Here is a 27,018-nt window from a genome sequence, read left to right on the forward strand (position 1 = left end):
TCTATAGCTACAACATGTTGTAGCGTCTTTTCCTTCCTTCGGGATAACTGTGATTGAAGCTAGGAGGGCTTCTTTGCTCATTTCGTATACTTGACCTAGACCGTTAAAATAGTCTTTTAATTTGGGTATCAGTAGATCTTTATACTTTTTTTAATAGTTCACTATAAACCCATCTGGTCCAGGGCTTTTTCCTGAGTTTGTAGTATTAAGGTCTATTCTTATTTCTTCCTCTGTAATTGGGGCCTCTAACGGATCTAATTTGTCTTGTTGTATTTTGGGAAGTCTCGACTCTCTTAGATATTGTTGTATTTTACTTGTTTTATTTAGGCCCTTCTCATCTATTAACTCTTTAATATTATTGAGTTTCCTGTAATATTCCTGAAACACCTTTGCTATATCAGCAGTTGAATATACTATTTCCCCCTTTCCATCTCTTATCCTCTCTATATAGTTCATTGTTTTCTTTCTTTTTATAACCCTCACCAGTTTCTTCCCGATCTTATTATTCCATTGATAGTTCTCTTTTAGGATTTTATTATTACCCTGTCTAATTTCTTGTACTAATAGTTCTTTTAGTTCATCTCTTCTTATTTCTAATTGATGTTGAATCTCTATATGTTTTTATGTCGTTGTTCGAGCCAGTAGATGTCATTTATCAGTCTATCTTTTTTTTCTGCTCTCTCTTTTTTCCTCCTGGCCCCTTTAGAGATTAGAATCCCCCTCATATAAGCTTTTTGAGCTTCCCAGAGTATATTTTTTGGTGTTTCTTACTTTTCATTTATTTGGAAATATAGTTCTATTTCGTTTCTAATTTCTTCTCCACATTTCTTATCTTTTAGTAGTTCCTCATTTAGTCTCCATGTGTTTATTTTAGTCTGTCCCCCTACTATTTTCAGCTTCATCTTAACTGGGGCGTGATCTGACCATGTCTTAATCCCAACTTTTATCTCTGTCACCGCCTCTATTCCTCTGTGTTCAATCAGTATATAATCGATCCTCGAATGTATCTTATATACCGAGGAGTAGAATGTATAATCCCGTTCTTTTGGGTGTAACACTCTCCATGTATCCAAGAGTTGGTGTTGAAATAACTTATTTTTGATCATTTTCAAATGTGATGTTCTACACCTCCGTACATTCTATGTATTGTCCGCCTCAGGGTCTAAACAAAAATTAAAGTCTCCGGCCATTGTCACCCACCCCTTTTTAAACTCCGCTAATTTATCCAGTATTTTCCCGAGATATCCCATGGGGTTGTCATTTGGGCAATATATATTTACCAAGGTCACCTCTCTTGAAAACAGTTTCCCTTTCAAGAAGAGGAATCTACCCTCATTATCTGTCATCCTCTCTTCCAGGGTAAACTGTATTCCTCTTGCTATCCCTATAGCTACCTCCTTTGCTTTTTTTGTTGTAGAATCTGCATAGTACCACCTGGGGTGATCCTTCAAATACAGCCTGGTATTAGATGAGTGTGGGATGTGAGTTTCCTGCAGGAAGACTATGTTAGCTTCCATATTTTTAATTTCTTTCATAATTTTTTGTATTTTTTCCGGGGAAAGGCCTCTGACGTTATACGTCACAAAATTTACTTCTGTCATCTATTTCCTAATAGGTTGTATAACTTTCTTTCCTGGTCACTTAATAAGGAGAGATTGTTTCTAACTGGTTAATAGGATAGGTTCTTACGACAGTAGTTGTTTTTCCCTAACCCGACTCCTCCCTCCCTTCCCCTCATCCCACCCTCCGCCCCCCACCTCCTCTCCCCGCTTCATCCTTCCCCCCTCCCCTCCCTCGGCCCCACTCCATCTCTCCCCTCCCCCACGGACCCCTCCCCTCCTCCCCTTACCCCCACTCACAGACTTTTGCCCGCGCCCCAATGGGTTCCTAGGCCCTCGCCCTTTGGACCTTTTTAGTCGATCTACTCCCTCCCTCCTTATATTGACTTTCTCCTCTAGGGTGGTGCACCTGTACGCCTGGCTCCCCTCCCTTCTTCCCTGGAGCCATATTAGAGAAGAGTTGTTTAGTTCCCCCAGCGACCCTTCCAGTCTTTTAATTCTCTCTTTATATTGTTTTCCTCCCCCTTCCCCCCTCCCCCCCGCCAGTCCCCCCTCCCCCCCTCTCTCTCTCTCTGTAGTTTTTATCTCTTTCACTGTGTTTTCACTATATTTATTTCTTCTTGATCTTCAGATGCCACTGTTCATCTTCGTCTTCAGCTCCTTTGTCCCCTGTGGCCAACCATTCGGGGATCTTAGGCATGGGAATTTTCAAAGTCGCACAAAAATCTTCCAGTTCTTCCGGGAATCTTCATTTTACTATCTGTCCTTCTTTTCTAACTCCTAGACATGCCGAGAAACCCCAGAAGTATTGTATATTGTGTTGTCTCAGTATTTCAACCATCGGTTTCAGTATCCGCTTCCTAGCTAATGACTCCTGTGATAAATTGGCATATACTTGTATCTCTACATCTTTATATTTTAAGAGGGGACGGCTTTTTAATTTTTCCCATATCTGAGATCTTGTTTCATATCTGTGGAACCTCACTATGACATCTCTTGAAGATTCCTTTGGTGAATTTTGTGGTTTCCTGATTCTATGTATTCTTTCGATTTCTAGTTTTGTTGTTATTTCTCTTCCTAGTAGGGGATTAAACACTATTTCCAACATTTCTGCTAGTTTTTCTTCTTGCCCCATTTCTGGTAAACCACGGACCCTTCGATTTTTTTTTCTTCTGTCTCTATTTTCCTGATCTTCTAATTTGTAGAGTAGATTTCTTTGTACTATTTCTGTTCTCCTCATTTCCTCTTTAAGTATTTTCAGTTCTTTTCCTTGGTATTCCGCTTTTTCCTCCACCTCTTCAACTCTTCTTAACATTAGCCCCAAATCTTCATGTAAGATTGCCATGTCTTTTTTAATAGATTGTTCCAAGTTAGAGAACATTTCCCTCATTTCATCCCTTGTGGGGAGTTGATTTTTAACTCTTCGCTCTTCCTCTCCACTTGTATCAGGATCCTTGTCCATCTGTACATTATCCATTTGTACATCTTCTTTCGGCTGGGCAATATTGCTTTTTTCACTTATCTCTGTTATTTTCTGATTGCGGGCTTTTTTGTTGCCTTCATTGCTATGTTTTGGTTTTGTTGATACTTGTCTCTCCTTATTTTCTGTCTTTCTCTCTGGGGTCATATAATTTTTAATAAATCCTGGACTGGCACTTAGTTTTGGTGGTTTTCCTCCCACGTCTTTTGTTGGTTTATTTTTAATTTGTCTGCCTTTTTAATGTGTATTTAGTAATTTCACTTTCTTAGATAGATTTTTATAACCCGACAACCTTCACCCCATTGGTGATACTTTACAAAAAAGTCCACCCAGAGGTTTTCAGCATGGTTAATGATTTTAAATAACTTTTCCAAAACAATCTGACAAAAGAAAAACCGTCGATTTCACTTTTACTTTGGCTTCCCCAGGCTACCTACCCAATAATGGCATCAATTTCTACATAATAGTCCACCTGAATTTTTCCACATAGTTAACAAGTGTCCCAGAGATGAAATTCTCAGATCAATCCGGATCTCTTAGAGTTAATAATCTTGTTTTTACAATTAGATTCAGAAAACTACCTCTTCAGTCCTGGTAGCAGTCCACAGAGGTGTTTTGAACGTGGTTAATAAGTATTTCCCCAATAAGGTATCTAGAGCAATCTGAGTTCATCAAAATTCATCCAAAAGATTCATCAAAATCTATGATTAATAATCTTTCTCCTGTGTCAGTTCCACCACACAGCCTCTCCAGTTATAATAATGTTTGCATTCAGAAATTTAGCACAGTTAGCGATTTTGGTATTGCTTCATTGTCAATATTTTCCTGCATGTGCTTTCTGTGCCAGCCTTTTTTATGCTTAACAAAAAAGGGGGGTATTACCCCTCTCACCTCACCCGACCACCGAGGGGTTGCTGGGGCCTCTCCTCCTCTTGTCACCACTTATTCGTCCAGCCAGAGCGATCCTCTGTGTGGCACAGGGAAATCTCATCCGCCTGAGGTCCCTGCACAACGCACGCCGGGCACACATGACCTCCCGGCGTCTGCGGTGTCTCCTCTCTCTCCGAGCTCCCCGGCACTCCTCCAGCGGCTCCTTCTCCGATGGATGTCTGATCGTGTCTCAGTAAGCACGGGTCTGCACAAGCAGGAACGCAGAGCTGAAGGTACAAGGCAGGGTCAGCGGGACTGGCTGGGGTTCAGCAGATGCATGGGAGGAAGTGAGACTCTGCAGCAGTCGTCATCCTGGAAGGGCACTTCCACGGGCTCACTCCACTCTCCTCACTGGCGCCATTAGCAGGCCCCTCCCCATCCAGGTCTTTCTTAAAACAATCTACTGAGCTGGCCAGAACTACCTCTGGAGGGAGTCTATTCCACATTTTCACAGCTCTTACTGCAAAGAAGCCTTTCCGTATTTGGAGATGAAATCTCTTTTCCTCCATATGTAAAGAGTGCCCCCTTGTCCTCTGTGATGACCTTAAAGTGAATAAGTCAACTCCAAGCTCATTATATGGACCACTTATGTATTTATGCATGTTGATCATATCTCCCCTTAAAGTGGATGTAAACCCGATTCATGAAATTTGACCTGGGCACATATTTCTGTAGTGTTTGCTTATCTCTCTCCAAAGCAACAGGTCCCATGATTTTCTGCTGCTCCGTTCTTCTGTTATCAGCATGATAACTTTTGACAAGTTCTCCTACACTGGAGAAAAAAGCAGCTGAAAATTTGTGTTGGGTGGGTGCTATAAATAGATTAGCAGAGAGCTGGTTTATTCACAGCACAGCTCTGAAAGTATGTTCATCCTTCTGCCTTAATCTGCTCTTCTCAAGATAGAATATATTCAGTTCAGCTAATCTTTCATTATAGCTGAGCCCCTTCGTGCCTCTTATCAGTTTGGCTGCTCTTCTCTGCACTTTCTGCAGTTCCCCAATATCCTTTTTATGAACTGGTGTCAGAAACTGAAATGCATATTCCAGATGAAGTCTTACTAATGATTTGAACAGGGCAAAATTATCTCTCTCTCTCTCTCTCTGCAGTCCATGCCTCTCTTAATACAAGTAAGGATTTTGCTCGCTTCAGAAACTGAAGCTTGGCATTGCATGCTATTACTAGGCTTATGATCTACCAGAACACCCAGATACTTCTTCTCCATTGACTCCCCCTTGTATGTAAGATGCATGCATGTTTCTAGCCCCTAAGTGCATAACTTTACATTTATCAACATTAAACCTCATTTGTCACATAGTTGCTGCTCAATTAAAGAGTGCATTGAGGTCAGCTTGTAAGTTGAGGTGTCCTGAAAGGACATTATTCCACTGCATAGCTTGGTGTTATCCGTAAACACAGAAATTATATTTTTAATTAATTAAAGTTTATTTTTCCTTTTTCTTTTTTTTTTAATAAATGTGCTGAGGTTTGTACTTGCCTGTTACACTCTTGCTTGCGGCACAGTCATTAAACCATTATTTGTGGGTAAAAGAACTGTGCTGAGTATAGGGGAGTATACCCCTATAAGCCCTTCTCAGTGTTAATGCAATTTGACTGCACCCACAATGTGACTTGGCATGCTATTATCATTCCCAGGTGCCCATATGCTAGGTATTCTGCCACTGGTGGTAGTACCGGAAATCAGCTTCATGGAGGTTACCATTTTTTATCAAGTGTTTGACATAATAAGAAACATAACCAAAAAATAAGTTGTGCCAAAAATGTCACCAAATAGTAAAAAAAAAAAAATAATAATTTCTCAGTGATAGCTGCACTTACAAAATGTCCACATAAACATTATACATATTAATAATAATGAAAAACGTGTTGCTCTATCAGTATAATGTGCATAAATTTGTAGCAATTCATCAATCAAGCAAAACATTCTCATATATCAAAAACTGTAAATAAGAATGTGTTAACCACTTTAAGACCAGTCCTTTTCTGGAACTTTATGCTTTACAAGTTTAAGTTAGTATTTTTTCCTAGAAAATTACTTAGAACCCCCAAACAGTATATATTTACAGTATATATATATATATATATATATATATTGTTTATCAGATGCCCTAGAGAATAAAATAGCGTTCACTGCAAAATTTTATGTCACACCGTATTTGCGCAGCGGCCTTTTTTTTTTCTTTCTTTCCTTCCTTCACACTACTTATTAAGGGGTGTGGTTAATTAGTCACAGGTGCTTCATGCTACTTTCTGTAGGACTAATTTCTGAGCTTGCTCTTTATTGAGGTTGCCACCTTTTTGCTTGCTGGATCTCTGACCAAGTGGACCTTGACTAAGTGGTGAGTTAAAAACCAAAGTTTATAACAGGAGTCTTCAGACCAGTAAGTAACATCTGAAATTTTCTATTAGTTGCATTATTGTTGTAACTGGGAAAAATGTGTGCTACGGTAGCAAGATTGAAGGTTGTGTGCAGTGCACAGTGTGCCACATGTATACAATAATGGAGCAACCGCTCCAGGAGGGATACCACTGCAACAGATGTGAGCTGGTTGCCCTTCTGGAAGCTCACAGATCTGGAGGAGCAAATTGCAACACTGGGCAGAACTGACAACCTTGTAGGAGGTCCTCTGCTCGCTGATCAGGTGGCTAGTGGGGTTAATGGGGAGGGTGAAGGATTAACTCAGGATTATCAGGTAGGAAGATGGGTTAATACAGTCAGAGGAAGTGGTAGGGGCTCACAGAAAAGGAAGGTCGGCCCTGGGTTTGAGCACCCTAACAGATTTTCCACGTTGGGTCAAGATGTGGGAGTGGCAAGCTCAGAGGTGGCATCCCTAGATCTAACTGCTATCCCTAACAGCCGGGAGAGCAGCCACTCTAATAGGGGTGGTGAGGGTAGTGCAGGTAGGCCTAGACAGTTGGTGCTAATAGGGGATTCTAAAATCAGAAGGACTGATAGAATAATTTGTCACCAGTATCGCCTAAACTGAATGATTTGCTGTCTCCCTGGTACCAGAGTTTGGCATGTAGTGGACCGGGTTGATAAATTACTGGGAGGGGCTGGGCTTTACCCAGCTGTCCTGGTCCACATTGGAACCAACAGCAGAATATATGGAAGGTGGAGGCTCCTTCAGCACTAATTTAATGAACTAGGCTGCAAGTTAAAGAGAAGGACCTCCAAGGTGATATTCTCTGAAATATTGCCTGTGCTATACACAACACAGGAAAGACAGAGGGAGATTAGAGACCTAAATGCATGGCTAAAGACCTGGTGTAAGAAGGAGGGATTTGGGTTTTTAGAGCACTGGGTTTACTTTTCACTATTCCACCCTATTGGTGGGTGGAATAGGGAAAAATTGGGGGAGAGCTATGGCACAGGATAAGAAGGTTCCCAGGTTACAAACAACTTTTGGAAATGGTACTAATTGTACCAAAATAAAAAATATGCAAAATAAGTGTACAAAATGTGACAATGAATTAAAGTGTTTGTTCACCAATACCAGAAGTCTGCCAAGCAAGATAGGTGAGTTGGAAGCTCTGGTGTACGAGGAGAACTATGATTTAATTGTTATTGCTTAATCTTGGCTTCGTTCTTCACATGACTGGGCTAATAATATTCCTGGCTATGCTCACTTTCAGAAAGACAGGGTAAAACAGAGGGGTGGTGGTGTCTGTCTGTATGTGAGAAGTGATCTAAAAGTGAGTGTGAAAGAGGACCTTGTTGATAGAGAGTGTGATGAGTCTGAAGCAGGATGGGTGGAAATGTACATAGGTGTTTGTAATAGACCTCCCAGTATTAATGAGGAGGCAAAGACTCAGCTCATTGCACAGATAGAAAGGGCTAGGACAGTGATAATAATGGGGGATTTTAACTACCCAGACACTGACTGGAGTAATGGCACTGCATTAACAGTTAAAGGGCAAAAATTTAATAAACTATTGCAAGACAATTTTATGGTACAGTTTATTGAGGCCCCGGATAGAAATTATGCTCTGTTGGACCTGGTAATCTCAAACCATGCAGAGCTTCTTATTAATGTTCATATAAAAGTACATCTGGGTAGCAGTGACCATAATATAATTTTGTTTAATGGTAGCTGTAAGCAACAAACGCATACAGGAAATATAAAAACACTTAAGTTTAAGAGAGCACATTTTCAAAGGATGAGGGCTGCTCTCCAAGACTTAGATTGGGAGGGAATATTGGCATTGATGAACACAGAACAGAAATGGGAATTCTTCAAAAAGACTGTATGCAAACTCACTTCAAAGTATATTTCCATGGGCAATAAATTTATAAGAATAAAAATAAAACCTATGTGACTCACAGCCAAAGTTTAAAAAAAACTATAAATAACAAGAAAAGAGCTTTTAAAAAAATATAAAAATAAAGGAACACTATCATTGTTTAATTGTTATAAAGACTATAACAGAATATGTAAAAAGGAAATCAAGGAAGCAAAAATTCAAAAGGAACGACAGATTTCAAAAGATAGTAGGACAAACCACAAAAAATTATTCAAATATATAAATAGTGAAAAGGTCAGTTCTGAGCATGTAGGCCCTTTACAAAATAATCAGGAGTGGGTGACTGGGGACAAAGAGAAGGCAAATTTATTAAATACTTTCTTCAGCTCTGTGTATACAAAGGACCATATTGAGGATGGTATTGACACAGCCCCAAATGATCTACAATGGCTCAAAAGTGATATGGTCCAGAAATATTTAGACAGAATGGATAAAGCGCCTGGACCAAATGGCATCCACCCACGCATCCTAAAAGAATTGAGCTCTGTCATTTCAAAGCCTTTGTTTCTAACTTTTTAGGGACTTGTTAAGGACCGGAATAGCACCACTGGATTGGCGTAGGGCCAATGTGGTGCCTATATTTAAAAAGGGATCAAAGTCTTTGCCAAGTAACTATAGACCTGTTAGTTTAACTTCTATAGTTGGGAAGATACTGGAGAGTTTAATAAAAGAGTTCTTGCTGGAAAAAAATAAACATGATTTCATGAAAGGCAGAAGTTGTCAAACAAACCTGATTTCTGTTTATGCAGAGGTAAGTAAAACCTTGGATAGAGGGGTGGCTGTGGACGTAGTATACTTGAATTTTGCAAAAGCGTTTGACACAGTTCCCCACACACGGCTAATGTGTAAGGTAAAGTCTACAGGCATGGAAAGATTAGTTTGTATATGGATAGAAAATTGGCTAAAAGATATAATTCAGAGAGTAGTGATTAATGATTCTTACTCTGAATGGTCTAAGGTTATCAGTGGTGTACCCCAAGGTTCAGTGTTGGGATCCTTACTTTTTAATACCTTTATAAATGATATAGGGTCTGGGATTAAAAGTACCATTTCAGTCTTTGCAGATGACACCAAGCTATGCAGTGGATTAACTTCCTTATAGGATGTCTCCAACTTACAAGCCAACTCAATGCACTGTTTCATTGGGCAACTATGTGGCAAATGAGGTTTATTGTTGATAAATGTAAATTTATGCACTTGGGGGCTAAGAATATGCATGCATCATGCATACTAGGGGGAGTAGAATTGGGGGAATCCATAGCGGAGAAGGATCTGGGTGTTCTGTTAGATCATAAGTTTAATAATAGCATGCAAGAGAGAGATATAATTTTTCCCCTATACAAATTATTAGTAAGACCTCATCTGGAATATGCAGTTCAGTTTTGGGCACCAATTCTCAAAAAGGAAAAAGCGCAGCGAAGGGCAACATAACTGATAACAGGCATGGAGGAGCTCAGCTATGAGGAAAGATTAGAGGAGCTGAATTTATTCTCTCTTGAGAGGAGGAGATTAAGGGGGATATGATCAACATGAATAAATACATAAGGGGTCCATATAGTGAACTTGGTATTGAGTTATTCAAATTAAGGTAATCACAAAGGACAAGGGGGCACTCTTTACGTCTTGAGGAAAAAAGATTTTGTCTCCAAATATGGAAAGGTTTATTCACTGTAAGAGCTGTGAAAATGTGGAATAGACTCCCTCCAGAGGGGGTTCTGGCCAGCTCACTAGATTGCTTTAAAAAAAAAAAAGCTTGGATTTTTTCCTAGGTGTAAATAATATAACCGGGTACTAATATTTATAGGTAAAGTTGATCCAGGAAATATCCAATTGCCTCTCGGGAGATCAAGAAGGAACCTTTTCCCCTGCTGTAGCAAATTGGATCATGCTTTGCAGGGGTTTTTCACCTTCCTCTGGATCAACAAATGCCAGGAGCCCAGGAGCCTAGCTAATAAAATTGATGAGTTGGAAATGATGGATGGGGTCTGTACTGAGGGAGGTCTGCACTGATGGAGGGGGGTCTGTACTGATGGAGGGAGTTCTGTAGTGATGGAGGGGGGTCTGTACTGTGGGAGGGGGGTCTGTACTTAGTGGGGGGTCTATACTAACGGAGGGGAGTCTGTACTGCGGGGGGTCTGCACTGATGGAGGGGGGTCTGCACTGAGGGGAGGGGGTGTGTACTAATGGAGAGGGGTCTGCAATTAGTGGAGGGGGGTCTGTACTGAGGGAGGGGGGTCTGTACTAAGGGGGGACTATAGTTGGTGGAGGAGTGACACAATGTTTTTTTCCGCACTGGGTGACACCAACCCTAGTGATGCCACTGCAATTGCCCACAGAATAAGAGGATACCAGAGTTATGGCAGCTAGCTGCTGCCATAACAACGGTATTTAGGGTTAAAGTAATGAAGTATACATACTATGGGCATTAATGATTCATAGTCCATCAGAAAACAGAAGAGAAGTGCTTTTGTGCAAAAAGTTCATTTATACCTGTTTCTCAACAAAATTCCATATTACAGTGTGGATAGCAAAATCTTCACACCCAACTCTCAAGCAGCTTACCAGCTACTCGGACGCCAAGATGGGGGTCTGGCTGCACTTTATCCCAGTATCACCATGGGATGGATGGATATCAAGATATAGAATGCATGGAGGTAAAACAAACTTCAGACTTTAGAAGCACTTTAGCTAACAAGAAAACAGCATGGAAAACATATTGAATTCCTCACTCTGAAAGTCTCTAGTGGCAGGCCTACTGGGTAAAGTGGGTCCTGTAAATGGAAAAATTTAAAAAGGAATAATATTCAAATAATATATTTCTTGGAATGTCTTGCTGTTATTTTCATAAAAAAAGTTCATCAGTTGTGTTTCCATAAGTGGCTTGTTTCATTTCTACTCCAATATGCTTCATTTGACAAGAATAATGAGACTGTCCTGTACTTCAGCTTTACCACTCATAAAAGACAGATAGCAAAATGCAATTTATTTTTGTAACACGTCCGCGAGCATAGCAGTAATATTTTGATTAACCATACCAGGGAATAAGAATGTCTTCTGTAATGGAATAAATACATTTATTTCATATTTATTTTTTTTAGTCCTGGTTGTAATAAAGGAAGAAATATGTGCAATATCACTATACATACGCTTTAAATGAGCTACATAATAATTCATTGTCCCGACACCTAAGAGAATGCCTCTTCATTCTCATAAGGAAAACATGTCTGAGGGTGGTTGTATTAACTATGCATAACTACTAATGTATGCACATGAAATATGACTATGCTGCAAAGTTATACACTCTATTGGTTTTATAGTCAATATTCACGCTTTCATGATGTAAATGACATGTGATGATGGTGCACTGTATTCTTGAGCTACAGTAATAATACATTTGTTGAGGTGTTGAGAGAAACCTGTTGTTTACCGACATCAATAGCTCAAGGTCAAGTTTACACACAAGTGGATGTATCAGAGCAGTAACTCCATCCTCATACAGCTCTTTCTTCAGCAATAGTTAGTTCCTGCACATGTTATATTCAAGCATATTTATGGTCCAATTTTATACTAATAATTTAATATAATAATTTCTACACTATGTTCAAATTATTTCTAGCCTACCGTTATTAACCACTTGACCTCCGGAAGGTTTTACCCCTTTCATGACCAGGCCATTTTTTGCAATATGACACTGTGTTACTTTAACTGACAATTGCGCGGTCGTGAGACACTGTACCCAAATAAAACGTATGTCCATTTTTCCCCACAAATAGTGCTTTCTTTTGGTGGTATTTGATCACCTCTGCAGTTTATATTTATTTTTTTGCGCTATAAACAAAAAAAAAACTGACAATTTTGAAAAAAAATAAAAACAATATTTTTTATTTTCTGCTATAAAACACATCTAATAGACAAATTTAAAAAACAAATTTCTACATCAACTTAGGCCAAAATGTATTCTGCTACATATTTTTGGTAAAAAAAAATCCTAATAAGTGTATATTGATTGTTTTTTGTAAATGCTATAGCATCCAAAAACTATGGGATATATTTATGGAATTTGTATTTATTTATTTTTCTAGTAATAGCGGCTATTAGCGACTTATAGCCTGACCGCGATATTGTGGTGGACAAATCGGACACCTGACACTTTTGACACTTTTTTGGGAACCAGTGACACCAGTACAGTCAGTGATCAGTGCTAAAAATATGCACTGTTCCAATGACACTAGCAGGGAAGGGGTTAAAATCTAGGAAAATCAAGGGGTTAAATCTGTGGCCAACATGTGTTGCTGTGTGTGCTGTTTTTTTCTAAGCAATGTGCTGTTTCTACTTCCTGCTTTGCAGGAAGAAAAAAACAGCACTTTGCTGCTGTCAGAAGAGAGCCCTGTGTTTGTTTACCTACACAGGGCTCTCTTCGGTAATGTCTGAAGCTGATTGCCGGGTGTCGGCGACCAATCTGCGGGCGGCACCCGCTGATTGGTTCATGCTGAGCCAATCGCAGCACAACCGGGGCGGAGGGGATGCTCCCTACCCCAGCACGTGGATCACTAGTACTAGGTACCTGATCCAGGGATGGAGGGCCGCCTTGCCACCATATATGTACTGTATACGGCTGGCAATGGGTTCATCTGAACAATCTTGAAGTTTGTAAAATTACTTTGTGAAGATCCCCCACACATTTACTCCCTTGAATATTGTGACACATGTTCCCTTTATCCATAGCTCCCAACTATCCCTGATTTCGAGGGACTGTCCCTCTGCCCCTCTTTGTTCCTTATTTTGGTCTGATATATAGTTGTATATAAAATGCACTTCTTATTTATTAAAAAGGGTTTTGTGGGTGCTAAACTTTTAATCCAATTTCTAAATTGCTGCATTTGTAAATTCCAAAAGCCAGTATAAAGGAATAATAGAGGTAAAAAAGCACTTGTGGGTTTAAGCAATAATTTGTTTTGAACAATTCTCCTTTTAGCACTTGTGGGTTTAACCAATAATTTTTTTTTTTACAATTCTCCCTATAGGGGGCAGGGGTCGTGTCCTATGCCTACATACTTTTGCTAATAGGTATCCCTCATTCCCATCTCAGAAAATTGGGAGGTATGCCTTTGCCTCGTGTGTAGGCACCACTGTGTAATATCACAGAGCCTGCCTTCTGAACTACAGAGGTGCTGAGAGGAGGAGGTTTCAGGAGGCGGAGTCAGTTTAGAATCACTGCCTGCAGGCAGTAAGGTGCCATGAGATACACTATATTGTCAAAAGTATTAGGACACCTGCCTTTACACACACATGAACTTTAATGGCATCCCAGTCTTAGTCCGTAGGGTTTATTATTGAGTTGGCCCAACCTTTGTTGCTATAACAGCTTCAACTATTCTGGAAAGGCTGTCCAAAAGGTTTAGGAGTGTGTCTATGGGAATGTTTGACCATACTTCCAGAAGTGCATTTGTGAGGTCAGTCACTTATGTAGGATGAGAAGGCCTGGCTCACAGTCTCAGCTCTAATTCATTCTATTGGGTTGAGGTTAGGACTCTGTGCAGGCCAGTCAAGTTCCTCCACCCCAAACTCGCTCATTTATGTCTTTATGAACCTTGCTTTGTGCACTGGTGCGCAGTCATATTGAAAGAGGAAGGAGCCATCACCAAACTGTTCCCACAAAGTTGGGAGCATGACATTGGCCAAAATGTCTTGGTATGCTGACGCCTTAAGAGTTCCTTTCACTGGAACTATGGGACCAAGCCCAACCCCTGAAAAACAACCCCACACCATAATCCTCCCTCCACCAAATGATTTGGACCAGTGCACAAAGCAGGGTCCATAAAGACATGGATGAGCACGTTTGGGGTGGAGGAACTTGACTGGCCTGCACAGAGTCCTGACCTCAACCTGATTGAACACCTTTGGGTGTTCAATCAGGGTTGAATTGGGTATTCAATTCGGTGTAAATTAGAGGCCGGTGAGCCAGGCCTTTTCGTCCAACATCAGCGAGTGACCTCACAAATGCACTTCTGGAAGAATAGTCAAACATTCCTATAGACATACAGTTACTCTCAAGGTTTGGTGTAAAATTCAAAATAAAGACACTTTTATTGGTCAAAATGTTTCAAAAGAGGTATTAGAGATATAAACCCCGGGAGATGGTTTATTTCATGAGTACATTACCCCAGAAGCCCACCTGGCTAACCCCAGAATGAAAGCCACATGCCTGGATAATTATATGGAGCCAGATGAAGACCAATCCTGCAGTTGGTGTGTGGCATGTCAATGGTGTGTGTTGCCGGGCACTGCAAACCAGGGACGGGGACTAACTGCTGCTTAATCACTTGCTGATGACGATTGGAAGCCATAGACCCAACGGACCAGATGGTAAGGGAAGCCACATTAACCTGTCACATCCACCGTGCAGGCAGAGGGCAGGGGGGATGGAGACATGACTTGATAAGGCTTGGTAAGGCAACCACCCTCTAGTCCTATCTGCCCACATTGGTGATTCCCTATCATCATACAAGCCCGCAACCAGTAGGGCCAAACCCAGGACTGCAATTGCTGGCCTAAATCTAAAACAGTGCTGGCTTTCCTCTCCATCTCTCTCCTGGGCCCAGGATTGTATTATTGACAGAGATCGTCAGTGGTGGGTTTAAACCATTACCCGCCGGGACCTGCATCAGTGACGTCATCCCCAGGCTGCCGTGCCTGACGTCCTTCGATACCACCGGAGGCCTCTCCCTCCCGCCCTCTGCCTGCACAGTGGATGTGACAGGTTACTGCAGCTTCCCTTACCATCTCGTCCGTTGGGTCTACAGCTTCCAATCGTCAGCAGCAGCTGATTAAGCAGCCATCTCCCCCGTCCTCTTCAACACACGCCATTGACGTGTCACACACCAGCTGCAGGATTGATCTCCATCTGGCTCCATACAATTATCCAGGCATGTTGCTTTCATTCTGGGGTCAGCCAGGGGGGCTTCTGGGGTAATGTACTTACGACATAAGCCATCTCCAGGGATTTATATCTTTATACCTTTTATACCTCTTTTGGAACTTTTTGACCAATAAAAGTGTCTTTATTTTGAATTTTACACCAAACCTAGTGGATTTATTGATTACTACCCCAAGCGCCTCTTGAGAGTAACTGTGTGTCTATTTTAGCATCTAGCAATGGGTTTATTGGTTATTAACCTGTCACAGACTTTCCTTGGCGCCTAGTCACATCATGTATTTTTAAACATTCCCAAACAAACTAGACAAACTCCTAAACCTTGTGGACAGTCTTCCCAGAACAGTCAAAGCTGTTATAGCAGCAAAGGGTGGGCCAACTCAATATTGAACCCTTCAGATTAAGGCTGGGATGCCATTAAAGTTCATTTGCATCTAAAGGTAGGTGTCCCAATACTTTTGACAATATAGTGTATGTAGTCCTTACAAAGTAAACAGCAGAGGAGAACCTGCAGGGAATTCGGGAAGTTGTGGAAAGAGATGGCCAGCAGACATGCAGCATTTTAGAACATGAAATTCGTCTTTTCAAGCTTATATTGGATATTTGATTGTCAAAAATAACCATTTGTATTGCTAGTACAATGTTCATGTGAAAAAATGAAAGTGTATGCTGTGACTATAGATTTCCATGAATACATTATGTCTTGGGTGCACACTGTAGTGGATATTCAAGCAAGCATATCCTAGTAAACATGAAGGTCAGTCAGGGCACTCACAGATATATTAAAAAACATAATTAAAGCAAAGCTTTATTCTCTGATGTTTTGGTGGGTCATAGCCTTGATAATGTCGGTGAATAAAGCCTTTGATTATTTATGATTTTTGAAATACCTGTGAGAGCCCTGACCTTCATGTTTACTTGATATATATGTACCGTTTACAGCTGTTTGCTTGCAGTTGCACTTTAACTAGCTTTGGTTATAGTGTATAAACATGCACATACTCCTTATGTAAATATGCAGTATATCAACCAGATAAGGGGAAAACACTAATGAACAAATTTCTCTATTTTTAGGCGATACATCGAAATACAAATAATTGATGATGAAGAGTACGAGAAAAACAAAAACTTCTTTATTGAACTTGGGGAGCCAGAAATACAAAAAGGAGGTAATATAGGAAATATAGAAAAAATAAGGGAATAAAGAGAACCAAACAATTGATGAGTGAATCATTTTATATCAAAACAAATTTTATATATATTGGGAAACTGGTCTACAGTCACCTATTATTTTTGAATGATTGTTCATAAGTGGGCTTGGGATTCCTAATCTAACTCTTTTGGCTTTATTCAGGTGAGTCTGGAGAAAAATGGGTGGTGTGCACCAAAAGTGGTGAGGAGATTGCTGGAAGTCCAAGCTTAGGAGAACACCGCAAGATGGAAGTGATCATTGAAGAATCTTATGAATTCAAGGTAAGAGGTAATGAGTTGAGGAAGGTTCTAAATGTAATTGATATTTCATATACTAGGGCAGTGATGGCGAACCTTGACACCCCAGATGTTTTGAGACTACATTTCCCATGATGCTCCTGTACTCTGCAGTGTAGTTGAGCATCATAGGAAATATAGTTCCAAAACATCTGGGCTGCCAAGGTTCGCCATCACTGTTCTAGGGACTCATTTAAATAGCAGCGGTATGGCTATACCGCCGCAATACTGCTGTTTCACACAAAGTTGAATTTGCACGTTTATAAAACTCAGTGATGTTCTTTACAGATGTGCATTGTGGTCTGCTGGCGTCAAAATTTGTTGGAGTGCAATAAAATTTAATGGAAGGAAGAGGAAAAGCAACACAACCAGTTTGCCCCTATTTTGGAGTAGGGATGATCGAACTTTTGAAAAGTTCGGTTCGGCCAGAACATCCGAACGGCCCGGATTTCAGAACCCCATTGAAATCAATGGGACCCGAACTTCTGTAATCAAAAAACACCATTTTGTAGCCCTAAAACCCAATAAATGCCCCTAAAAAGTGCCTAGGGTTCTGGGTCATACCCCAGGGACTATTAATCACACAAAAAAAGTTCTTAAAAATTGTAATTTTTGATAGAGAGCCAATTATTGAAAAAATTAAAAAAAAAATGTCTTTGGATTTAGTATCTGGGGGGGTCTAAAAAGTATACCCGTGAAGTTTCAGCTCTGTAGCATGTCCAGAACCATAAACAAAAGATTGTTTGTATTAGGTCACTTATAGAACAGGATAGTTGCTTCTCTCTTTTCACACCTTGCCGGTTTAGCAGCAAGCGTTTTTTTGGGCATTTTTTGGGGTCTTTTGAGGCAGGCAAAACATCTGAACTTGTGTATACGGGTATATATACACACATACTTATGTATATATGCACCTAGAGTGTGAAATACATATAAGTATGTGTGTATATATACCACTATACACAAGTTCAGATGTTTTGCCTGCCTCCAAAGAACCCAAAAAACACCCAGGTGTGTTGTTGCAGGCATTTTTTTGGGTTTTTTGGAGGCAGGCAAAACATCTGAACTTGTGTATAGTGGTATATATACACACATACCTATATGTATTTTACACTTACACATATATAGGTGTTATAGGAGCAGAGCCATATTAGTGTAAATGATTTCATTAGCGCAAGCATATATTTCTGCTGCTATCACACCTATATATGTCTAGGTGTATATATACATATAAGTATGTGTGTGTATATACCCGTATACACAAGTTCAGATGTTTTACCCGCCTCCAAAAACCCCCAAAAAATGCCTGCAACAACACACCTGGGCGTTTTTTTTTGGTGCTAGCAATTTTTTGGGCATTTTTTTGGGTTCTTTGGAGGCAGGCAAAACATCTGAACTTGTGTAAATGGGTATATATACACACATACTTATATGTATATATACACCTAGACATATATAGGTGTGATAGTAGCAGAAATATATGCTTGCGCTAATGAAATCATTTACACTAATATGGCTCCGCTCCTATAACACCTATATATGTGTAAGTGTAAAATACATATAAGTATGTGTGTATATATACCACTATACACAAGTTCAGATGTTTTTCCTGCCTCCAAAAACCCCAAAAAAATGCCTGCAACAACACACCTGGGCGTTTTTTTTTTTTGACGCTAGCGTTTTTTTGGGCATTTTTTTGGGTTCTTTGGAGGCAGGCAAAACATCTGAACTTCTGTATAGGGGTATATATATACACACACACTTATATGTATTTTACACATACACATATATAGGTGTGATAGGAGCGTAACTATATTGGTGTTAATTATTTCATTAGCGCAAGTAGTGTTTTCTGCTCCTTTCACACCTATATATGTGCAGGTGTATATATACATACATGGGTGTGTATATATACCCCCTATACACATGTTTAGATGTCATGCCTGACTCCAAACATGTCCTCAAAAAATCCCTATAGACGCCTGCAGCCAAAAAGCAAGCTGACAGGGGAGAAGCCATATTACTGCACCGAATGTGACTTAAGAGAAACTAGCTTTTCTCTATAGCGGTCACCCTGATATGGAAGGGTTTGGTCACCCTGCCATAGCAGTCAGTTCACCCTACACTACATTACGGTCACCCTCGCACTTAACACTTTCCCTACAGAAACTAAATTTTTGCATCTAACTAAAGTGTAAAAGAGCACCCTAACTACACTAGATATCCCTTTCCTCACACTAATAAATGCTAAATGACACTTTTAAAGTAAAATTAACAGAACTGCTTCCACTCTATTCCATATCCCTGTATTACAATGCTAGGAATTTGGCGAGGGCTATCTTATATACTGGGGGACGTATTCACTAATAATTGGCCTAGGGACCCCCTAGTCACTCCAATCACATTCCTAGCATTCTCCTGCCCCCTCAATTGGCTTTTGCTAATGGTTCTGGTCCAATCATGGGCTTTTAAAGCACATTTCCTGTCCCATTGCATTTTGGTTGGTTCTGGTTACCGAATTCCAAACTTTTTCAGCAACCTCGAACAGTCAATGTTCGGATCGAACCGATGGTTGACCCGAACCGTTCGATCATCCCTATTTTGGAGCTCTGTCTGCTTCATTAAGCAGAAAGAACTCTATGGGGCACCTCTGGCTCCACACCGAGGTCCACATTTTATGAGTGGGCTGTAAAATGCAGGCTGCAGTGAGAGTAGCTGAACAGAGTATATCGGAGAGTGGATAATGTTATCTGTTGTAAATTTGCCCCTAAGAGTCTCCAAATGTCCCAATTCCTTTCACTGTTGCCATCATTATTTGAGTCCTGCTTTATTCACACTGTTTTGTCACTGTTCTCGGTCTGCCTTGATTTTTTTTTCTTTGGGGGGATGGGGGGTTTGTTTGTCTGTGTTTTGTTTTTTCTGTGTGGTGACTTTACCTTGTCTTCTCACTCCTGCTTTGCTGTTTCTTCTGCTTTGGCATATTGTAATCTCGACAGCCATTCATTCTTCTTTCCCATTATGCCTGGTGATGCAGAAAACATTACCCCAGTCTGTAACCTTTGCATTGCTTTACACTTAACCTGTATTCCTTTGCTTTGCATATAGAGCACAGTAGACAAGTTGATTAAGAAGGCGAATTTGGCTTTGGTTGTTGGAAGCAGCAGCTGGAGAGAGCAGTTTGTCAGTGCAGTAACAGTCAGCGCAGGTAAGTATGTGATGCATATTGATTGTCTGCATGTTTAACTCAGGACAAAATGCACTTGATCACACAAACAAATGTAATACACAGAGCCATGCTATTTTCAGTACATGAAAACCATGACACATTTAATGATAAGATATCATATACACTAATTGCCAATATGCTTACTACATTTTGCAACAGTAGTCTACACCTACACATGCTTTTCACTAGAATCCCGCATCCATGCCACTAACTTCTTTACTTTTTCCCTACCACTATTCCTACTGGCATGCTAATATCGCAATGCTTTATTTTTTTCTCATACCCTCCTTTTCTTTTTCTTTTGTTCTTTGTTTTTTTTTTCCCCCTTTTTTTCCACCGCTGTTCTCTTTCTGTGCCCCCTCTTCCTTTTCTGCATGTCGCATCCTGGGCAGGAGATGATGATGATGAGGAGAGCAGTGAGGAAGGGCTGCCCAGTTGCTGTGACTACATCATGCATTTCCTGACCGTCTTCTGGAAGGTTCTCTTTGCCTTTGTGCCCCCCACTGAGTACTGGGGAGGCTGGGCCTGCTTTCTGGTCTCCATCTGCATCATTGGGATCCTCACTGCTGTCACTGGCGACCTGGCTGCACACTTTGGCTGCACTGTTGGGCTGAAAGACTCCGTCACCGCTGTGGTCTTTGTTGCTTTGGGTACATCCGTGCCAGGTATGGACTGTACTGTCAAATAGAATGTTGTTGATGCTGATTTACTGTTGAGGCAAGGGGTGCAGGTTATCATAGATGATACAATAAGGTAACCATTAACACAAGAATCGAACAGAAATTTATTTTATTTGTAGATGTTTCCAATCCTATGCTAAACTTTTTAACAGCTATAATTCCTCTTTAAAGGAGTTGTATAGACAAGCTATGAGACATTGTTAGTGGAGGCAGCCGCATCACATTTCACACAGAAGCCAGCCAGTATAAATGTTATAAGGAGGAAAATGTTCTGTTTTCGGATTACATTCAGTCTGTCCTTTTTCGGCGATTGGTTCCTATATTAGTAAAAAGCCGTTTATAAAGGCCATGAAGTAAGAGCCTTAAGTAAAGCTATCTGTTTTAAGTATAAACATATGGGATATGCTTTTGAGGTCCTGGCAAATGTTGCCACTTCAAACAGCTGTGCTACAAGCTAATCCCAAAAGTGAAAATAGAGGATTTTATAATGCCATTTAACGTTGAACGGGCAAAGGGCAGCAGTTGTTAAAAAAAACAGTAGCAGCAGTTTGATATTGTTATTGCTATTTTTTTTTTTTTTATGGAGGAGGGGTACAATTTAAATTTCTTGGTAGGAAATGCCAAAACTTTGCACTGTTTGAAGGATTTAAGAAGTCAGTATTATGACATAGCAGGGTGGTTGAAATGACAGCACCTAGATAAGACTGCAAGACTCCAAAAGTCTCCAAAAGTATATATGGCCTCTGCTTTCAGTTAAGAAAATCTATAATCCTTATTGGATTGCATAAGTTGTTAAAGATTTGGCACTTGGTGGCATAGCCAGGTATTGCATAAGAAAATGTCTTTGTACAAAATAAAATGGATATCCTTGACATGAGTCCTACCCTATTTTACTTGTATTGTAGGAACCCTTGTGAAACTACTAAGTTTCATCCCTAAAAGCTGGTAGAAGGTCCTGTATGCCAGTTGCCCCTATCTAAACACTTTGTGGCTCATTTAAGATTCTCCACAGCACAAGAGTGTTTATAGCATATTAAACTAATTTATTTTTAGAAATAACTATATCAAATAGAAAAATATAGCCAAAAAGGGAGTTAAAATGGTAGTGGAGAAATTACCACTTACTGTACATTGGTGGTCAATGGAGAAATGCCCCCTTACATATGTGATCAGTGGAGAAATACACTGACCACATTGGTGGTCAGTGGAGAGGTGACCCTTTACATTGGTGTTCAGTGAAAAAGTGCTCACCCAACATTCATCATGGTCAGCAGAAAAGTGCCTCTTTTCATTTGTGTTTGAAGAGTGTGGGTGGGAGGTGCTGGATTCTTCATTCAATTCAAGGCAGAGTCTATGCTGTTGACAATGGCTCTGGTTTAGCAGCTTCTAAGCAGGGGGCATCAAACAAGATTGAGTTGGAAATATGAATTTCACTGTAATATTCTAGAGTTACTCTATTATGATGAAATACATATATCAGTCTACAAAAACTATGTTTGGAGTTGTTGCTCTTGTTTCCAGAACTCCTTTCATTGCTAGTGAGAGAAGTGCGCACTTGCATTGGTGGTTAGTGTCAGAAATAATGGCCCCCTACATACGGCTAAAAAGATCATACATGACAGTGGTTGCATACCTAGAGGAGATGCTGTGCAGGACCCATGGCTGCTGACTGTATCTTCCAAAGTTTGCCTAAAAATGACATAGTAACCGTAGAGCTGAAGAAAAATCTGTCGCAATGGCCAAGGCAGCTCCCACTGCCCCAACCTACAATCCCCATAAATCTATGTACATTTTTCCCTAACATTGATTTAGTAAATTAATATTAGGGAAATATAACATTATTTACATTGCTTCACCCTGTACAACTGACAATTTGATATATTATTACCACACAAGATTGATGCTGTTCCTTATAGAGTTCAGTGTTTGAGGTGAATACGTTGTACATATCTGAAATACAAAATAGTGTGAAGGCATTTTAGTGAGAATCAGATGCATATATGTTTTTTATGCACAGATAAGCAACAGACAACAACATAAATACATTCACCATAAATGGAATCAATGGGACTCTTCAGAGATTTGTACGGTATAATATTTATATATATTACCAGCAGGGCCATCTTACTGAATGGGCATGCTGGGAAGTTGCCCGGGGGCCCCACTTGCCCGGGGGGCCTCATCTGCCAAGCACCACAGCCCCAGCCAAGCATTAGTCCCAATTCCCGTGTGAACTTTGCAGGTGGCAAGCGCCTGTCGGCCCTGCGCTGCTGTCAAGCCACTTGGAGGGGGAGACTACAGCCGCAGGAATGCCTGTCCGCCTCCATGGAAACAGGCACACACAAAACAGTCGAGTCTGACTCCTGTCTATGTGTGTTCCCTGATCCAGCCGCCGAAGTTGGAAGCTGTCATTAGCCTTGCACTGCTGTACCAATAAATATAGCCTTATCGATAATTTGCATTTTATTCTCGTGAGTGATTGTGTAGGCATTGCTCGGGCCAATTAGAATTATGACCTAGGGTAGGTATAGGTCTGATCTTGATGAACAGGCAAAAATTCTGCTGAAAGCCTAATTCATGTTACAAGACACATATACTGTATCTTATACATTACTACACTGCAGATATGTAATTTTATCTTTTATTGTTTCCTTAGACACATTTGCCAGCAAGGTAGCAGCAGTTCAAGATCCCTATGCTGATGCTTCCATTGGTAACGTGACGGGTAGCAATGCAGTTAATGTTTTCTTGGGTTTAGGAATAGCATGGAGTATTGCTTCTATATTCTGGGCTGGAAAGGGCAAGACCTTCCATGTGGAGCCAGGGAGTCTGGCCTTTTCTGTAACTCTCTTCACAGGACTCTCTCTTATCTGCCTCTGTGTTCTACTTTACCGCCGACGTCCCCCTGTAGGAGGAGAACTTGGAGGTCCTCAGATTCCAAAAGTACTGACTAGTCTTCTTTTTTTTGGCCTCTGGTTGGTGTACATTTTACTTGCCTCGCTAGAGGCATACTGCCACATCCCTGGCTTTTAAAGGAAAGTGTGCCTCAAAGCAACGAAATACAGCTGTTCTATGAAATGTGTCTTCCCAGGATCCTTTGGTCAGTTTTGAGTACAACATTTTAGCTCTTTGTATGTGAAAGCGAAAATCACAATAGAAACAATAACAATATAAAACAGCCTGGTGCAAAAGACTTTTGCTCTTTACAGTGTTGTCTTCCCATTCTTTTTTCTGGTCCTTAGACAATTACTTTTTTCTGCCAAGACTAAGACTGAAAAAACGGACTTACTTCTTAATACTGGAGAGCACTGTTATATCCAAGATTTCTTAAGTGATTATTTCTGTTCTACTTTAGGATTGTAATGACACAGTGAGGCAATAAACATCCATTACACCAGTCGAATCCACCTACCGCATCTGGAAGTGTTAGTGAACGGGCAGACACAGATGAGTGATATCTGTCCCAAAGATGTTGTTGGGCCATAAGCGCTATTTGTCTTCTGAGGGTATTGAAGCAGCACAAACTGACAAAAGGACATTCATATCCAGGGCTTCCATTAAATAATGGGATCTTCTACTGTGAGAAATTGCAGTTAAATCAGGAAAATGTTGGGTTATAGGGTGCCTCTTAACAAACCTCACCTACAGGTTCCTGTATTATTGTAGGTGGCAGAGGCCATGGTACTCAACATAGCAAAAACAAGATAAGGTCTGAAAAGTATGTCCAAAATGTATATACAATTTCTAGATGGTACCAATGGCCTGACTCTCCTAACAGCATCTATGTCTCTTAGGGATATGAGTCCTATGCTCTCAACAGCTGAGCTCTCAGTTCTACAATGCTGCCATGGCCAGGTTAAGGAAGGCTCATAATTTATATGGAAGATGCACAAGGATATGTAATGTGTCCTTGCCTTTGCTTAGTAGTATCTAAAGTTTCAGATAAATATTCTGTAAAAAGTCAGCTCAAAACACTAGGTTTTACTCAAAACTCGAATAAGAAAAAAAATAATGGGTTCAACTTGCCACTTATCAGTAAAGGTAAAAAGAAAATTGAATGCTCATAAAATGTAGGGTAGATTCCAAAAACTGAAATTTTGGGAATAAGATTTTCTTCCTTGACCTCTCAAAATATTTAGTAATTCAGTAGTGATTTTGCTAAAAAAGGAAAATAATCATTGAGTGTAGACATCAGAGCATATTTCAAAAAACTTTGGGAGATGCTTTTACCCTTTATTGCATTAGCATGGAAATACTTTGTATGTCAATGGCACAGTAAACCTTAATAAAATACATAAAAAAGCTGCTAATAACATTCAAGAGTATGCATGTAAAACACCCCATATTTCTATAAAACATTATATATCTGGCCTTGTATTTACAGTTGTATTAAGGGTAAAAGCAGCCTATTTTTTAAAATCTATTTAAGGCCTATGAGGCATATCAAAAGCTACCTACATAATTTATTTACGAGATTACTGTGATGGAGATAATATCTCCTCCACGATAACCAGTTACATTTTCTACTTATCTCCAGCTTAAATAAGCTTATGACACTTAAAGGATATCCAAATCCAAGAACAAAAGTTTAACATATAGTGAAGCTTGCCAGTCTTTAGATGTGGTGCTTGCATTTGTTTTCTTTTTCAGGCTAAATAAATTTTTTGCAGGTGGATATTACCACATTTGCATCCTGTCAGAAATCATATGCTTGTGACTTCCTGTGCGGTGACCCTAAATCTTAATTTTTATCAGCTTTTCCAGCTATCTTATGTGGGGGGTGTTTGTAGTCCAAATCAGGAGAGCCGTCTAGATCGACAATGCTACTTCGCCATAGTAGTACAGTGAGTGGACGGGGGAAGTGTGTTGCTGTAAGGATCATGAAATGAAAATAAATAGAAAAAGCCTGAAAAAACAAATGCAGCCACCACATCGAAGGACTAGTAAGCTGCAAAATATTACAATGTTGTTGTTTTTTTTTTTCAGAGAAATCATGGAGGCTGACTGCCATTGCTAACCTCGGTTTCCGAAAATGCTAGTTCCTTGTCTTGCTGATCTTCCTACTTCAATACTTCGAGTCACCAAGCTGAACCTACAGTAAGCAAATAAGGACTTCTGATTTTTTTTCTGACATTCCTGATTCAAATACTTGTGTAGGTTGATGACTCAGAAAGTGTTGGAACTAGTGGGTCAACATTATAACTAAGCAACGTGCTTTTTTAGAAAGAGGTCAGCAATGGCAGCCTGCATATTTTTTTTATTGACAGATTTACATTAAAAATATATCTGTATTTCAACTTTTTTATATAAACTGTGTTCATTTAGGTTTGCTTGTCTATTGGTAAGTCAGTGACTAGAAATGTTTTGAACAGGCAAGCCAGACGAGGGGTTTTGGGACTGCATTTGGCCCTCTTACTCCTTTTTTTTTTTTTTTAGTCCTCACTCGATATGGGGATTAAAACTGAATGAGGCCCCAAATGTTCTTCTGTTTATAAAGGCTGCACTCCTGCATCTCATTTTATAGCTGCATACTTCAGAAAACGATTTATTGTCCCACTCTCTGACATAAAATAAGTTGCATGTTTTACCCTAATGTTGATTACAGAAGTGCTAAAACCATTTTCTGGAATTAAGTAGTTGTGGCTCCCAATAGACATAATAGGCCACTTGAAATATTTATTTTACTCAATTCGGCCACTATTTGAGTTTGACATGCCTGTGAAGGCAATCAGATACAAGGAAATTGGGGACCTTGATTTCAGTACCTTGCAGGGCCCAAACTTAATTTGACACAGAGAGGGAAAGGCCAAAGGTAATTATATTTGATCTGAATAATTAAAACATTGGGAATGAAAAGTGGAGTAAAGAAAAATGAAGAAGGCAACAGAGTGGAATATAGGATAATGCACGGTCATGTTAATATGAATGTTTCTCTGTGACTTCTTTGCACTTATGCTAACTGTATATTCTTTATAAATATCTAATGTTTGTATAAGTTTGGTGCACTGTATTTTACATGCAACATGTGCGTGACATGTTAAATGGTGCTGTGCAGTGTATGTCATTATTCAGGAATGTTTTTTTAGGTTGTGAATGAAAAAATAAGATCATAGATATGTATGTGTGGGATCATTTCAATGTGAATAACTGTGACAACATGCTAGCATTCAAATGTAACATTGTGTGTGTTTTATGTGAATAACTGATACCTGCCAGTGGCAAAGGTATGGGATGAACTTGTGTGTAATGTTAAAATGAATATTTTTTTTAAAATACTTTGCAATATTGCATCAAGGAGTTAGTCAAAAGTATTATTGTCACACTTTAGAAGTGATATAAGATACCTGTTAATTTTTATAGAACTGGTGTTTTGCAAACTAACTGCAGCATCCCAGCCCCC

The 27,018-nt window shown here is 39.9% G+C and overlaps 1 protein-coding gene across 3 annotated transcripts in view; it reads left to right on the forward strand.

Annotated features, from left to right (window-relative positions):
• LOC309565315 (sodium/calcium exchanger 1-like) overlaps positions 1-24,973 on the forward strand; it is a 132,780-nt gene extending 107,807 nt beyond the window's left edge. For 2 of the 3 annotated variants that reach the window (XM_082270226.1, XM_082270225.1), the window contains exons 3-7: positions 16,302-16,396; positions 16,582-16,700; positions 19,818-19,917; positions 20,331-20,603; positions 23,275-24,973. In XM_082270226.1, the coding sequence (XP_082126352.1) occupies positions 16,302-16,396; positions 16,582-16,700; positions 19,818-19,917; positions 20,331-20,603; positions 23,275-23,651 (964 nt within the window). In that variant the 3' untranslated portion in view covers positions 23,652-24,973. The remainder of the gene's footprint in view (positions 1-16,301; positions 16,397-16,581; positions 16,701-19,817; positions 19,918-20,330; positions 20,604-23,274) is intronic. The other variant, XM_082270227.1, reaches the window with a different exon arrangement.
• Positions 24,974-27,018: the final 2,045 nt, after the last annotated feature.

Source organism: Pelophylax lessonae, assembly GCF_965119305.1.
Source record: "Pelophylax lessonae genome assembly, chromosome: 10".
NCBI classification, from domain to species: Eukaryota; Metazoa; Chordata; class Amphibia; order Anura; family Ranidae; genus Pelophylax; species Pelophylax lessonae.